This window comes from Trichomycterus rosablanca, chromosome 1 (assembly GCF_030014385.1).
Source record: "Trichomycterus rosablanca isolate fTriRos1 chromosome 1, fTriRos1.hap1, whole genome shotgun sequence".
NCBI classification, from domain to species: Eukaryota; Metazoa; Chordata; class Actinopteri; order Siluriformes; family Trichomycteridae; genus Trichomycterus; species Trichomycterus rosablanca.
In genome coordinates, this window is record NC_085988.1 from 16,947,249 (window position 1) to 16,964,634 (window position 17,386).

Genomic DNA, 17,386 nt, shown 5'->3' on the forward strand with positions numbered 1-17,386 from the left:
AAATAGAAGGGTGCATCAGGAAGAGTTTTGAGCATAAAAACTGTGCCAAGTCTGGAAAAGTTTACTACAGTATTCAGGGGAATCATTAATAAAAGGTAAATAAAAGAACATTTACTGGATTATCACAAAAACTCAATTGTAGTTATCTTTAAACCAAACTTATTGATATCAAACTGGTTTCTCTAGGAACTAAAACGTATTAAATAGATATTTCATTATTAAATGTGTATTAAAACCAAACATGAAGTGTGGAATGTGTGGAAAGTACAAGACTAACCAGAATATAAAAGAGAAACTGTGACCAAAACATTTATTTGTTGCGTCTGTAGAATGTGGAGAACTGTGTTGCCTGGTGTAAGCTAGCTTACTGAATTACAGAAAATATTGACCTCTTTTTCAGTGTTGCTGAAACAACTGAACCTGTAACATTAACCATATGACATCAACCACATCTTTTTAATTCTTGATTACAGTCTGTATCTAGATGAAAATATTTATATTTTGTGGGTTTACATCTGCCATTATCTCTAGTTTCAGAAATTGACCAGTGCTGCAAAGCCCCAAGGGCTGATATGTTCAGTTTTTAAACTGGACCCCAGAAGTAGTATGGCAGTTGTAGCCTAGCGGTTAAGGTACTGGAATAGTAAGCAGAAGGTTGCTGGTTCAAACCCCACCACTGCCAGCCGCCCATAATCCTCAATTGCTATAAAAGGATAAAAGTCTGCTAAATTCTAAAAATGTAAATGTAGTATTATTAACCAGACCACCTCGGGCCCTGGGGTTCAGAGATCACTTTAAATGGACCAGAAGTGAAACACAGGAGTGAAATGGAAGTGTAACAGAGAAATGGTTAAAGCAGCAAAGTTCTATAGAAAGGGTCAATATTGAGCTGATCAAAGGCTGCTCGCTAATGTAAACAGCTGGTTGAGGTTTGTGAACTTTAATCTTTAGTTACAGGAGAATTCACAGTAGCAGCAGGATCAGAGATCTTCTTACCATGGTGTGGTTGTACACAGCACTTTTACTGACCTTCCTGCTGGGCTATGGGACCGCTGGGCTGGCCGACAGCAGAGGTACAGATCTTTATTAATTATTTTGTTGTGTTGTTGTTAGGATATACAGTTATATATTGGGACTTCAATGATTACTTTAAAAGTATTTTTTGTTTGTGACTGAATGATTAACATGTACTTTTTCAAATGTTAAATTGGCTTAACAGTTTAAGCCAATTTAACATTTGAAACAGTACACCTTAATCATTCAGTCACAGACAAAAAATACTTAACATTTTCTCCACAATAGAAATTTGGAGAAATTGGAAAGATTGAAAGATTTAAACCTTTGTTGTTGTTTTAGTATTTTTTCAAGTAAACTGTATGTGTTTTAGTAGTATTTCTGAAAGTCTGAGTTTTAATGCTAATAAGATACAACTTTATCACTTTACACTTGCTTACTCCAGTTTCAGCCTCAGTGTTCCTGGACCGGAAGGAAGCGAGTGAAGTGATTAGTCGTCAGAAGAGAGCAAATGCTGGGGATGAGGAGAAGAATCTTCCTGCTAATTTGGAGAGAGAGTGTCTGGAAGAGGTCTGCAGCTATGAGGAAGCTCGAGAGGTCTATCAAGATACCTACCAAACTGTGAGTATCTGATTTAAGTATCTAGCTAATTCAAAACAATCATACTTTATCAGTTTATATAAATGTAAACAGTACATATTAATATTCAAATTTAATATATACTTTTCTTTCTTTTAACAGGATATCTTCTGGTCTGTGTACATTGGTAAGGAGACTGTTAAATACTGAACTTAGATTGATTGATGGATAGATGGATGGATAGATGGGTAGATAGATAGATGGATGGATGGGTAGATAGATATACAGATAGATGGGTGGGTGGGTGGATAGATATATAGATAGATGGGTGGGTGGGTGGATGGGTAGATAGATATATAGATAGATTGGTGGGTGGGTGGATAGATATATAGATAGATGGGTGGGTGGGTGGATGGGTAGATAGATATATAGATAGATGGGTGGGTGGGTGGATGGGTGGATGGGTAGATAGATATATAGATAGATGGGTGGGTATATAGATAGATCGGGTAGATAGATATATAGATAGATGGGTGGATGGGTAGATAGATATATAGATAGATGGGTGGGTCGGTGGATGATTGAATACATATATAGATAGAAAGATAACTTCAGAATTTGGGATGTCAAAATGTGTACAGTTTATTTTTGGCCAAATGATTGTTTTTACACCCAACCAGTTAGAATTTTAGAATTTAGAGTTTTGAATTTTCTGTTGTGCAGATTCATTGTAACATGTTTGTGATTTTGTGTACAGATGGAGATCAGTGTGCAAACCAACCCTGCAAGAATGGAGCCATGTGCTCAGACAGTGTCGGAGGTTATGACTGCATCTGTAAATCAGGATTCACTGGAGTGCACTGTGAGACAGGTATCAGACAGAACATTCATAAAACCACCCTCATTTGTTTTAACATTTAGCTTATAGCCTCAAATAGTCTCTTGCTGTGAGGTGACAGTCCCACCCACTGAGCCACTGTATGAAATGTTTTTATGCACTATGCATCTGAGCACTCTGTGACCCCGCTGTGTAACCCTGTGTGGCCTGCAAATTTGTGGCTGTTGTGGAGTTGCTGTGGTTCTTAAATGCTTCCACTTTTCAATAATACGACTTATGGTTGATCGTGGAATATCTAGGAGGGAAGAATCTGCTTGATCTGACTTGCAACTAAGGCATCCTATTACTGATACTGATTACTTATTAGTGAGGCATATTGCCACGCCCGTATTCAGTAAGCTCTTTAGAACAACCTGTGCTTTTACAAATAACAATAATAAAACTGTTATTTGACAACGGCACCATGGCTTAGTGTGTAGCACTGTCGCCTCACAGCAAGAAGGTCCTGGGTTCGATCCCCAGGTGCGGCGATCCGGGTCCTTTCTGTGCGGCGTTTGTATGTTCTCCCCGTGTCTGCGTGGGTTTCCTCCGGGTGCTCCGGTTTCCTCCCACAGTCCAAAAACATGCAGTCAGGTTCATTGGAGACACTGAATTGAACTATAAGGGAATGGGTATGTGTATGTGTGTCTGCCCTGCGATGGACTGGCGTCCCGTCCAGGGTGTTACTGTGTGCCTTGCGCCCATTGAAAAGCTGGGATAAGCTCCAGCACACCCTAAATGGATAGGTGGATACGAAAATGAATGAATGAATGTTATTTGATAAGCACCATTAGTCACCCACAGCCACTGTACAATAACAATAAACACAATACACATATTTCAATTCTAAGCCAAGCATGGGTGCTTGATTTTATAAACCTGTTGCAATAGGACTGAATTCAGTGATTAAGAGATGTGTCTCAATACTTTTGTCCATATACTATATACGTATGTTTACTTTTAAGTAGACTAAATGTATTGTGTTTATTTGGTATATGTTTTAAACTGTATAAGCAAACTACTACTGCTTCATGATGTTTGATCTTCTTCTTTCTCTCAGTTGGTCTTTCATTGTTACTTGTGTCTATTTTAGATCAGACTGTGTGTGTGATCGATAAAAACAAGGGATGCAGTCAGTTCTGTAAGCCTGGCTACCAGTCGTACGAGTGCTCATGTGCTCGAGGATGGAAACTGGAAAAGAAAGAGAAGTGTGTACCTGCTGGTGAGTATTGTTTGCTTGTTGAGGAAGAAATCATTGACAAGATTTAGTCTGTTTTATAACAATAACAACATATCAGATGTTTTCCCATTGTACACATGTTTAATGCAACAGATATTGGTGGAGTGATTTTAATTAGGGCCAGATTGTTATGGCTAGTGGACTGGTTCAAAATAAATCCAAAACAGCCAGGATTCTGGGATGCTCAAGGGCAGCCGGGAGGGACAAACCACACAGTACCAACAGGCTGCTGGGTCGACAAAGGCTCAATGATGCCAAAGAATAACAAAGGCATTTTGTGTCTGGTACAGACCAGCTACTCAAATTGCAGAATGTTGTAATACTGGTAATCAGAATTATACAGTGGCAAGGGGGTATATCCATATTCATCCATTAAAGAAGAATATGACTTCAAACACCCCTAAAGTGGACCATACTTTTGTGGTTCCGGTCTCCCTGGAATCACTGGGCTCAATGCCCTAGACAGGACACCAATCCACCACAACTGCCCCCTCAGACATTCATGTCTGTATGTAGGTGTCCGATCGGCCAATAGAACCACTGGCGAGTTAACCCAGTGGTAATGAGCTAGCATTCATTGTCTGTGGACAACCTACTGAGATTCAAGCAAAGTGTCACTGTGTTACTTTTCTCAGTTACGTTTCCTTGTGGAAAGGTGAGCAGTTTGCGGCAGTGGGACAGCAGACAGTCCAGCAACACCCGCTCAGAGTATGAAGGACTGAACTGCAACAATGAAGAATGTCCCTGGCAGGTACAAAACTTAAAAACAAACAAACATACATAAGATGAGATGAGGTGAGATGAGATAAGGTAAGATGATATTAAATAAGGTAAGATAAGATGAGATAAGGTAAGGCAATCTGCTAATGCTTCTGTGTCTTTGTGCTATTATATGATAGCAGGATGGCTATAAAACATATAAATAATAAACAATTTAATTGAATAAAGTTAATAAATTGTAGCTAGTACTGTCATAAAAAAGCTAGAACAGAGTCAGTTAACCACATTTTAGCATACTGTTGTACTATAGAGCGTAGAGCCTAACCAATATGAATATTGTTTCCACGAATAACAAGTAGTAAATATAAGAGGATACAATTTATAGTGGGGGTAAATATTCAACCACGTGTTTTTGCTATTTAATGAACATCCAATGTATTTATCTATTGTAAATACTTATAATTTACTTACAGTATATACACTGATCAGCCATAACATTGAAACCACCTCCTTGTTTCTACACTTACTCACTTTGTTAGCCTCCTTTCATGCTGTTCTTTAATGGTCAGCACTCTCCCAGGACCACTACAGAGTAGGTATTGTTTAGGTGGTGGATCATTCTCAGCACTGCAGTGACACTGACATGGTGGTGGTGTGTTAGTGTGTGTTGTGCTGGTATGAGTGGATAAGACACAGCAGCGCTGATGGAGTTTTTAAACACCTCACTCTCACTGCTGGACTGAGAATAGTCCACCAACCAAAAATATCCAGCCAACAGCGCCCCATGGACAGTGTCCTGTGACCACTGATGAAGGTCTAAAGATGACCAACTCAAACAGCAGCAATAGATGAGCCATCGTCTCTGAATTTACATCTACAAGGTGGACCAACTAGGTAGGAGTGTCTAATAGAGTGGACAGTGAGTGAACAATGTATTTAAAAACTCCAGCAGCGCTGCTGTGTGTTATCCACTCATACCAGCACAACACACACTAACACACCACCACCATGTCAGTGTCACTGCAGTGCTGAGAATCATCCACCATCTAAATAATACCTGCTCTGTAGTGGTCCTGGGAGAGTCCTGACCATTGAAGAACAGCCTGAAAGGGGGCTAACAAAGCATGTAGAGAAACAGATGGACTACAGTCAGTAATTGTAGAACTACAAAGTGCTTCTATATGGTAAGTGGAGCTGATAACATGGACAGTGAGCGTAGAAACAAGGAGGTGGTTTTAATGTTATGGCTACTCGGTGTATATACAGTGGTGTTCAAAAAAATAGCAGTGATTTTTAAAAAGTGAATAAAGCACAAAATCATTATAATAACTTTTATTTCCATAAATGCAAATGCACTGAAAATACTACACTTTCAATTCTAAATCAAAACATTAACAAAATGTAGCCAGTTTGTGTTAATCCTTTACAGAAAATTAAGAAAAATGAATATTAGGCTGTTCAAAATAATAGCAGTGCCAGCATTTTTCTTTAAAAACTCAAAAAATTTATCTATAACATGAAAAAATGTTTGAGGTTTCACTTTACTTTAAATGACTGAACTAATATTTAGTGGCAGAACAATTGTTTCCGAGATCTGTGTTGCATGGAGTCGACCAACTTCTGGCACCTCTGAACAGGTATTCCAGTCCAGGATGATTAGACGACATTCCACAGTTCTTCTTCTGCATTTTTGGGTTTTGCCTCAAAAAAACATGTTTCAGATATCAGAACACAAGTTCTCTATAGGATTGAAGTCAGGGGATTGGGCTGGCCACTCTATTACCTCAATCTTGTTTGTCTGTAATCAAGATGTTTTGGGTCATTGTCATGTTGAAACACCTATTTTAAGGACATTTCTTCTTCGACATAGGGCAACATGATCTCCTCAAGTATTCTGATATATTTAAACTGATCCATGATCCCTCGTATGTGATAAATAGGCATAACACCATGGTATGAGAAACATCCTCATATCATCATTTTGTACCACCATGCTTTACTGTCTTCACAGTGAACTTTGGCTTGAATTCAGTGCTTGGGGGTCGTCTGACATACTGTCTACGGCCACTTGACCCAAATAGTACAATTTTGCTTTCACCAGTCCACAAAATGTTCAGCCATTTGTCTTTGGACCAGTCAATGTGTTCTTGGCAAATGTTAACCCATTCAGGACACGTCTTTTTCTTAACAACGGAACTTTGCAAGGAGTTCTTGCTGGTAAATTGGCTTCACTTAATCATCTTCTGTACTCACTGGGAACTTCAGATGTTCCTTGATCTTTCTGGAGGTGATCATTGACTGAGTATTTGCTATTTTGGCTAGTCTTCGATCCATTTGAACAGTAGTTCCACGCTTCCTTCCGTATCTTTCAGGTTTTGGTTGTCACTTCAAGGCATTTGAGATCATTTTAGCTGAGCAGCCTATAGTTTGCTGCACTTCTCTGTATGTTTTTTCTCTCTACAATCAACTTTTTAATCAAAGTATGCTGTTCATCAGAACAATGTCTGGAACAACCCATTTTACCCAGTATTTCAGAAGGAAATGCGCTATGACCAACCTGTGCAACATTTGCCACCCTCCTACCTTAAATAAGGGCCAAAATTGACACCCATTCTTCTGCAGAATGAATGACTTCACCAATTGAACTCCTCACTGCTATTATTTTGAACAACCCCCTTTCAATCAATGCTTCGATTACTCAGAATGAGTGGCATGCATGTCCTAATTGTTGGGTTTGTTTTGTTTTCATTACTCTACTACACTTTCAAGTCAATTTTTTGCTATGTAGAAATATCACTTCTACTTAAAACAGTGATTTATCAAGTTAATGGTGTTGGACTGCTATTTTTTTGAACACTACTGTATAAATATATATAACTTTACACTGATGCCTTATCTTACAAAAACATTTTTATCTATCTAGAATCAGCCTTATGAGAGATTGTGTGGTTAAAAATTCATATGTTGAAATTCCACTAAAATAAAATGATGTGTTAATTCTGTTATATTAATTACATTTATGATTCTTTAAGGCTTTGCTGCGTAACTCTGGATCCCAGGGGTTTTGCAGTGGTGTTATTATTAAAGAGAATCTGGTTCTGACCACTGCACAGTGTGTACGTAAACACAACGACTTCCAGGTTGCTGTAGGTGAGTGACGGCTGTTTCTTTTATTATTAACACACATAGACAAAATAAAATGTGGTCCGTACTTTAAATGTTGTCAATCAGTCAGGGAATGTTTGCTGTCTATTTGCTGAGGCTAACACAGCTAATCATACATATGTTTTAATCTACACTGTGTTAAAAATAGGTTATGTGGTTTTCTTTGGCACAATAGTATTTGTAAGAAATAATAAACATTGACATTTTATTTCTTTTTGTTATTTTGTTGTTTTAATGCTCCTTTAGAGAGGAGTGAGACATATCATAGTATTTTTCTGCCTCTACTTCTGTGCTTTACATACAGAACAACATTCTGAATTTGATAACATAATGTATATAGTATGAACTAATTTATAATTAGACTACCGGCTGGTGTCAGTAATGCATTTTAGTTTCTTGGCTCAAATATTTGGGAAGCTCAGATTGCACAACTGTCTAATACACAAGTTCCAATCTCAGCAATGCTGTCGACCTGGCCTGGTGTCCAACAGGCACAATTGGTGGTGCCTGTGTGACTTTCTGTATGCCATATGACTCTTCGTGGGCATTGGTGACTTGACTTGAGCGTAGAGCCTTGGCCTTAAAAGAGATCCAAAGTTTAATGTCACACACTGAAGCCTTTTGCTTAAATCACCTAACAAACACACAAGAGTCTCAGACAGCCTGCACAACTATAAGTCTTCCACTCTCAAACCACCATGGTTCTATATTAAACGTCACTTTTTTCTGTTTCCTTCTACAGGCAAGCGGTTGCCATCCTATGAAAGCGGGGAGCAGGTTCTCTATGTGAAGCAGGTGCATGTACATCCACTTTTCATGGAGGGTAAACCAGACAATGACTTAGCTGTGGTGGAACTTCAGGGCAAGATCGTATTCAAGAAGACGGTGGTGCCAGCCTGTCTGCCTGAGAGAGATTTCGCTGAAAGTGTGCTGATGTCAGGTGACTACATGGGTGTGGTGACTGGCTGGAAGGATGCACCCGAGTTCCAGGGAAACCTGAGGCTAAATCACCTGTCCTATAACAAACTGCAGACCTGCATGGAGCGCCACTCTGGCCAGGTTAGACGATTTGATTATTTAACATTTAAGACATCACAGGGCGGCATCTGTGGTAGCACTGTCGCCTTACAGCAAGAAGGTCATGGGTTCAAGAAGGTCCCAGGTGAAGTGGTCTGGGTCCTTTTAGGTTAATTGGAAATACTAAAAGTCCCGCTAGGTATGAGTGTGTGTGTGTGTGTGTTTGCCCTGTGATGGACTGCAGACTTGTCTAGGGTATTTCCTACCTTTTAGCCAGTGAACTGGACCCACTGTGTCCCTGAATAGGATGAGGCAACGGTAAAACAGACAAAGAATGAATGAATGACTCTAATACTGTAGACTCTATTACTGTAGACTCTATTACTGTAGACTCTATTACTGTAGACTCTATTACTGTAGACTCTATTACTATAGACTCTAATACTTTACTTTTGCATAATTTGAATGATCATAAATGTGATTAATCTCTTTCTGACTTTCAGATTACCAACAAGATGACTTGTACCATGCCACGTCAAAAAGCAGACTGTGTCTTCGGCCCCGGCAGCCCGGTCCTCACCCTTTACAGAGAGGTCTTCTTTCTTACTGGTGTGGTCAGTCAGTTTCAGGGAATGGACTGCACCAGTGGTTATGTTCTTCAAAAGGTGTCTCGCTTTCTTCCCTGGATTAAACCACTAATGGACTCTCTATAAAAATATATATATCAAACTGTGCTGTCCTACATTTAACATATTCAGCAGTGCATGTTTTTTCTCTCCAGGTATTTAGTCCATATAAAAATCACATGATTGATTTTTGTGTGTTGAGACTGTTTAAAAATATGAATTGACCAAAAATAAAACATAAATGTTATGTTTAAATTACTATAAACAATATTAATCTGTTGCAAATAAAAGATGACCCCTTACCCTAAGTGACCTCTTCCAATACCACCGTTTCTATGCTTTGCTTTTTGTGATTTGTTTGTAAAGCTTTTGGTATTAACCCTTGTCCTTCCTTAATAACCAATTGCTTGCAAGTTAAGAATAATGAACAAAGAGGAAGATATATTGTGTTTGTCATGTCATCATCTTACTGCACTTGCACTGTTTATACTTTTTTCTTTCTAAAGCTATTCTATCAGATTTAGGTTGTGACACAGGGGTCTTCACCTTTTTATCTTTAAGCCATTTACTGTGATGGTGAGGGTTATGTGTAAAATACAGTGGGTAAAAAATGCATTGAATTTATTTAATTATCAAAGTGCATTTAGACAGAAACTAAGGATTTGTAACATTGACAAGGATTTGAGTGCAATGATTTTCCTATGTCAGTATTTGTTGTATTACTTTTATCATATTTAAACATACTAAGATGGACAGATGTTTATTGGAAGATGTAGTAATAATGGTATTATGATGTTGCATTAATATTACACCCATGGCTAAAAGTAACCAATAAACCATAAACTAGAACCAGATTTACAAATGTGCTGTTAAGTTTATGGCTAAATGTCTTATAACAAACACTTTAAAGGTTTTTTTTTTGTATTCCATATACAATTTGTATGTTACAAAATGTGTTTTGCTAATGTTTTACTAACTGAATTTTGGACATTAGGCTTTGAGAGTCAAGAGAGAGAGAGAGTCAAGAGAGGTTTTATTGTCATTTCAGATATATACAAGTACATCTTGAAACGAAACAACGTTTCTCTAGGTCCAAGGTGCAACATAGAACAAAAAGTGCAAGACAGTACAGTACAGTACAGTACAGTGCAGGTAGACAACATTACAATAAATACAAGAATGCCTAAAATAAATAAAGGAAGACAAGACTAGAGACAAGTGTTGGTCAGTACATGGTACTGAGTAAATAATGGTGAGGTAGATTGGTTTTGAATACACTGTTAAAGACTTTGTCACAACATTTCTCATTAGTTCTTAGTCATCTTTTTTGTATTTTTTATGGTTGAATGCATTTCAGTTCTTTCATTAATTCATTACATCATTAATGTAACTCTACACACTACACCATAATACATACAGCCCAATTTATTTTAATACTAGGAACAACATAACTACATAATTCAAGCTACTAGGCTACATTGGATGTAGCCAAACAGAATGTCTGTAATGTGGCAGGGTGCCAGTGCCAGTGTGCCCCATTGTAGCAGAATTTTTGTCCTAATTTATTTAATATGTGGGACAACCACTAAAAAACATTTCCCATAAAAAGTACAGTGAATTTTTTTTAAATATTTATTGATTATAAGCCAAAATAATAAAATGCAACATCGAACAAACATTTTTGGTGTAATACACTCATTGTTTTGCTGCAGTACTCTTTATTACCATAAAGAGAAAATTAACATGCTGCATGGTTTATATTGTAAGACGGCATATTAGGGCCACTAATATTTTAATAAGTTTCGATTTTGAGAATGAAGTCGAAATGATTTCGAGATTAAAGTCGAAATGATTTCGAGATTAAAGTCGAAATGATTTCGAGAAATATTACAGCCATAGCAACCTCTTCTTGTTAAAATGAGGGATGTTCATGATTTGGTAAAGTTATACTTTTGTATCAGTTTCACAAATAAAGAAATCCTTGATCTCCTGCCACATCAGCACCAGTTTGTTATTAGAATAAGGATGCTGAAACAGCTTTGCACTAAACTGAGTTTCTTTAGAAGAACGTGCACCACCGGTGCGCTCAGCCTCTGCGTCGTCAGCAGTACTTCAACCGAGCCTTATGGACTGGTACGATAAACTAAGGCTGTATGGCATCACTATAAATGGTTGCATTGACGGGTTTAGTCATCAAGTCATGTGAATAGAAACGTACAATAAAACAACGACCCAAAAGTAAAGTTAACAATAGTAAGCCGCATTGAAGGCTGCCCTCAGCGCTTGCGTGCCGATGGAGGTACTGAGACCGGTGTTTCTCTGAACTGTCAAGCCTACAACGGCTGCACACTATTTGACCATAATATTTCCACTTAATTCTCGTAATCATTTCAAATTTAATCTCGAAATAATTTCGACTTTATTCTCATAATATTTCAACTTTATTCTCAAAATTGAAACTTTAAAATATTTTTTAACAGTGGCCCTAATACGCGCGTCGTAATATTGCATGTCCTGGGACCAGTGATTTTTTAAAATCATTGATTGGCCATAGTTACATCAGCAATGAAATTGCTTGTTTCATAAGGATTAGCGTCAAATATTTAAAGACCCCATGTTGTAAAACCCTATTTGTCCCATTATGCCTGATGTCCCAAATTACCTGACAAAGCGCATATTTCAGTCAGAGATTCTGTTAAAACAAACAAACTGTGAGCAACTAAACTGACTTGTCAACTTTTAACCTAAACACAGAATGGATAAATTATAGGCACATTTTAAACTGAGATTATTTTCTTACTTCTCTGTCATTATTTTAGGCATTTTTATAACGGGTAATAATGACTTAACATCAGCAGGGGGCGCAATTTGCCAGGCTCTTTCAGCCTCAGACCAAAAACATTATGTGAAGTTACAGGATTGATCCCTGTTACACAGAATAAGGACCAATAATGCTTGAGTTCAGACTGAACTCATTTATTGTAATATCTACAGTAGAGGGGAGTAGATCTTATGCCAAGTTCACACTACACGACTTTCTGATTTGCCGGGTCGCTGTACAGTTCACACTACACGACTGAATCTCTTGCACTCGGGAGTCTTTTCAGTCGGTGTGTATTTCACACTACACGACTGATCGGCGATAGAAGGTTACACACTACACGATCTATCACCAACTGGAATCGCAGGGGAGCTTCTCTGATCTCCCAAACTACGTTCTGTCACGAAAACAAACGCAAGAAGTGATGAAAGGTTTAATGATACCACGTCCAAAAATGCACATCAACAAGTAGCGAGCGATCAAAGTTTGTGCACGTAAAAACAAAGAAAAAAAATAAATGAATCTTGGATTTTGCTTGGATTGTTCTATAGTGAGTTAGAGGTTAATAAATATTTTTGCAATGCAACGTTGATGTTTTGTAGACAACGATAAGGTCAGAAATACTGTAAAACTCGTGTGTGTGCCGATGTATTATGATATAAACTGTATTAAGCCCCTGTACAACCTTTTACACTTCTCCCCTGCGTTTCTCCTCACACTGTATCTTGCGTTCTCATTGGCTGTTCGACATAGCACTCATTGCCAGTTGTGCAACCCAGATTGAGATATCTGAAATGTTAGAAATCTCGAATCTCGGCGAGCCGCTCGGATCGAGCTGTTGGGTAGTTCACACTTAGCGATTGAGAGCCGAGTTTCGATCGCCGAGCGAACGCCAAGTTGCTCCAGAGCTGGCAAATCTAGCGCCGACCAGTCGCCGAGCGAAAATCTGGGCAAAAGTCGTGTAGTGTGAACTAGGCATAAGATGCAGCAAGTTCTTACAAACCCTACCAGAAGAATATGTAAAGTGTTCATTCACTCAAACCTTTATTTAACTAACAAAAGTGTAAAGAACATATTTCCATTTTTTATCGACCAACTTAATTATATTTCAATATACTTCTAAAAAAAGGAAACATAAATTCTGATTTACAATCAATACTGATGCACAAAAGATTCAAGCTGAAAATCTTTTACTGATATAAATTGTGAAATTGAAATCACAGGCTCACAATTTGTGTGAATTTCATCATTATCAACTCATAATAAACTCATAATAAACTCATTATAAACTCATAATTTTTACCAAGATCTTCAATGCATCACTGTCCCAGTCCTTCATCCCACCATGTCTGAAGGAGGCCACAATCATACCACTGCCGAAAAAGACCAGCATCAGCAGCCTCAATGACTTTCGACCAGTCGCTCTGACACCGATTGTCATGAAGTGCTTTGAAAAACTGGTGAAACGCCACATCATGTCCTGCCTCCCACCCACCCTCGACCCACTTCAGTTCGCATACAGAGCTAACAGATCTACAGAGGATGCCATAGTAACAGCGCTACACACCACCATCTCTCACCTGGAACTGCAGGGACGCTATGCCAGGCTGCTCTTCGTAGACTTTAGCTCGGCCTTCAATACCATACTCCCGGAAAAACTAACTGTAAAGTTAATGGACATTGGACTTTCAACCAACATCTGCTGCTGGATTAGAGACTTCCTCTCAGACCGTACACAGAGAGTTAGAGTCGGCTCACATCTCTCCACAGCCCTCAGACTCAACACTGGGTCTCCACAGGGCTGTGTGCTGAGTCCACTACTCTATACCCTGTACACGTACGACTGTGTCAGTAGCCATCCAGACAACGTCACAATTAAGTTCGCAGATGACACCACCCTGGTTGGACTTATCTCTAATGGCGATGAAACGGCATATAAGGAGGAGGTCCAAAGGCTAGTGGGGTGGTGCGCAGACAACAACTTGGTCATCAACACCTCCAAGACCAAAGAACTAATTGTAGACTTCAGGAGGAGGAAGTCTGAACTGCATCCAATTTGGATTAACGGGGAGTGTGTGGAGAGGGTACCCAGCTTCAAGTTTCTGGGGGTGCATATGGACGCAGACCTCCAATGGAGTTCTAATACCTCGGCGGTAGTGAAGAGGGCCCAGCAGCGCCTCCACTTTCTGAGGATCCTCAGGAGGCTCAACCTGAGGAAAGATCTGCTGACTGCTTTCTACCGCTGCTCTGTGGAGAGTGTTCTGACTTATTGCATCTCTGTGTGGTTCTCCAGCTGCACCACAGCACACAAGAAGGCCATACAGAGGGTCATCAACACCGCCCAGAAAATCATTGGGCACCCTCTCCCATCACTAAAGGAGCTCTACAGCACCCGCTGTCTCAGGAGGGCACACAAAATTAAAAAAGACAGCACACACCCAGGGTACCGGATGTTTGAACTGATGCCCTCGGGTAGACGGTACAGGCAAATCAAAACAAGGACTAATAGACTGAGAGACAGTTTTTACAACAGGGCCATAGCTCTGTTAAACACAAACATGTGACACATCATGTGTCATTCAACGGGTATTGTGCAATTGCAATTTCATTCACTTTAATGGGACATGTGCAACTTATAATTTAAAAAATTTAATTGGACATTTATTGGACATGTGCAATAGCTTCTTTTCCTGCTTCGGTTTTGTTTAAGTGCTTTTTTTATATTTATATTTGTATATACTAGTACTATTGTTTGCTGTGGTTGTTTTTTTCCTTGCACCGAGAGGGGGGGGTTGTATTTCAATTTCGTTGTATAAGTGTACAAGTACAATGTGCAATGACAATAAAGGATTCGTATTCGTATTCGTATTCGTATAATGTGACTCTGTGAGTGCTGTGTGGGCACTCTTGTCTATGTCTGGGCGTGCTCCTGATGAGATAGTGGATAGTGTCCTGGGAGTTGTCCTCCCAAATCTAGATCAGGGCATCAGTGAGCTCCTGGACAGTCTGTGGTGCTACTTGGCACCGTTGGATGCACTGATACATAACGTCCCAGAGGTTCTCAATTAGATTCAGGTCTGGGGGCTAGTGAGGGCTAGTTAATGGCATCAATGCCTTTGTTATCCAAGAACTGCCTAAACGCTCTGGTTATATGAGGCCGGGCATTGTCCCACACCAGGAGGAACCTAGAGGGTGTTGGGCTCTCATGCCACCCTCATGGAGTCTGTTTCTGACAGTTTGGTCAGAAACATGTACAACAGTAGCCAACTGGAGGTCATTTTGTAGGACTCCAGCAGTGCTTCTTATGTTCTTTCTTATACAAAGGGGCACCAGACCTGCTGCTGGGTTGATGCCCTTCTATGGCAATGTCCTGGTATCTCCTCCATGCTCCTGAGACTGTGCTGAGAGACACAGCAAGCCTTTTGTGATGGCACTTATGGATGTGGTATTCTAGAGGAGCTGAACTACCTGTGCAACCTGAAAGGGCTGAAGGTACCACCTCATGCTACTAGTAGTGACAAGTACACAAACAAAACACAAAACTAGAGAGGAATCAGACAGGGAGGATAAGGAGAAGGAGAGTAATTGTCTGTTGCCACCACCTGCAAAAACCTTCTTTTTTGAGGGTTTGTCTTGCTGTTTCCTCTCCGGTGCACCTGTTGTCACTTTCATTTGAACCAAAGCAGGTAAAACTGATTCACAATCACTTCTGCTTTCTAACTTCTAAATAGACAGACTGACTGTTAATTCTTTTGAGCAACATATAGACAAATGTGATATTTAATGCCTGCACCTTATTTCCAGAAACATTGAACAGAGGCATGTTTACCTCTGTTACATCACTGTTCCAATTAATTACACTTGATAGTAATTTGTCAAACAATTAAAGTTGAAATACAAAACAAATTAATAATGTATTGTTGACCAAGTTACAGAAGAGAACAGTTACAGTCAGTTACAGCATGATGACTTTCAAGCCTTAGCATATTGTGATAAAGTTCATTATTTTCCATAATGTAATGATAAAAATTAAACTTTCATATATTTTAGATTCATTGCACACCAACTGAAATATTTCAGGTCTTTTATTGTTTTAATACTGATGATTTTGGCATACAGCTCATGAAAACCCAAAATTCCTATCTCAAAAAATTAGCATATCATGAAAAGGTTCTCTAAACGAGCTATTAACCTAATCATCTGAATCAACGAATTAACTCTAAACACCTGCAAAAGATTCCTGAGGCTTTTAAAAACTCCCAGCCTGGTTCATTACTCAAAACTGCAATCATGGGTAAGACTGCCGACCTGACTGCTGTCCAGAAGGCCATCATTGACACCCTCAAGCAAGAGGGTAAGACACAGAAAGAAATTTCTGAACGAATAGGCTGTTCCCAGAGTGCTGTATCAAGGCACCTCAGTGGGAAGTCTGTGGGAAGGAAAAAGTGTGGCAGAAAACGCTGCACAACGAGAAGAGGTGACCGGACCCTGAGGAAGATTGTGGAGAAGGGCCGATTCCAGACCTTGGGGGACCTGCGGAAGCAGTGGACTGAGTCTGGAGTAGAAACATCCAGAGCCACCGTGCACAGGCGTGTGCAGGAAATGGGCTACAGGTGCCGCATTCCCCAGGTCAAGCCACTTTTGAACCAGAAACAGCGGCAGAAGCGCCTGACCTGGGCTACAGAGAAGCAGCACTGGACTGTTGCTCAGTGGTACAAAGTACTGTTTTCGGAAATCAAGGTGCCAGAGTCTGGAGGAAGACTGGGGAGAAGGAAATGCCAAAATGCCTGAAGTCCAGTGTCAAGTACCCACAGTCAGTGATGGTCTGGGGTGCCATGTCAGCTGCTGGTGTTGGTCCACTGTGTTTTATCAAGGGCAGGGTCAATGCAGCTACCTATCAGGAGATTTTGGAGCACTTCATGCTTCCATCTGCTGAAAAGCTTTATGGAGATGAAGATTTCATTTTTCAGCACGACCTGGCACCTGCTCACAGTGCCAAAACCACTGGTGAATGGTTTACTGACCATGGTATTACTGTGCTCAATTGGCCTGCCAACTCTCCTGACCTGAACCCCATAGAGAATCTGTGGGATATTGTGAAGAGAAAGTTGAGAGACACAAGACCCAACACTCTGGATGAGCTTAAGGCCGCTATCGAAGCATCCTGGGCCTCCATAACACCTCAGCAGTGCCACAGGCTGATTGCCTCCATGCCACGCCGCATTGAAGCAGTCATTTCTGCAAAAGGATTCCCGACCAAGTATTGAGTGCATAACTGAACATAATTATTTGAAGGTTGACTTTTTTTGTATTAAAAACACTTTTCT

At 39.7% G+C, this 17,386-nt stretch overlaps 1 protein-coding gene across 1 annotated transcript; it reads left to right on the plus strand.

Annotated features, from left to right (window-relative positions):
- Window positions 1-964: 964 nt before the first annotated feature.
- Window positions 965-10,092, plus strand: proza (protein Z, vitamin K-dependent plasma glycoprotein a). Its single transcript, XM_062987248.1, has 9 exons — window positions 965-1,073; window positions 1,460-1,635; window positions 1,756-1,780; window positions 2,351-2,464; window positions 3,564-3,692; window positions 4,346-4,461; window positions 7,463-7,580; window positions 8,338-8,654; window positions 9,116-10,092. The coding sequence occupies exons 1-9, from the start codon at window positions 998-1,000 to the stop codon at window positions 9,323-9,325; spliced, it is 1,281 nt and encodes a 426-aa protein (XP_062843318.1). The 5' UTR covers window positions 965-997; the 3' UTR covers window positions 9,326-10,092.
- Window positions 10,093-17,386: the final 7,294 nt, after the last annotated feature.

Bases quoted from the DNA above. Each gene is read 5' to 3' on its own strand.
- proza (XM_062987248.1), top strand. From the start codon at position 998: ATGGTGTGGTTGTACACAGCACTTTTACTGACCTTCCTGCTGGGCTAT. The intron at 1,636-1,755 runs GTGAGTATCTGA...TTCTTTTAACAG, and splicing joins ATCAAGATACCTACCAAACT to GATATCTTCTGGTCTGTGTA. The intron at 2,465-3,563 runs GTATCAGACAGA...TGTCTATTTTAG, and splicing joins TGGAGTGCACTGTGAGACAG to ATCAGACTGTGTGTGTGATC.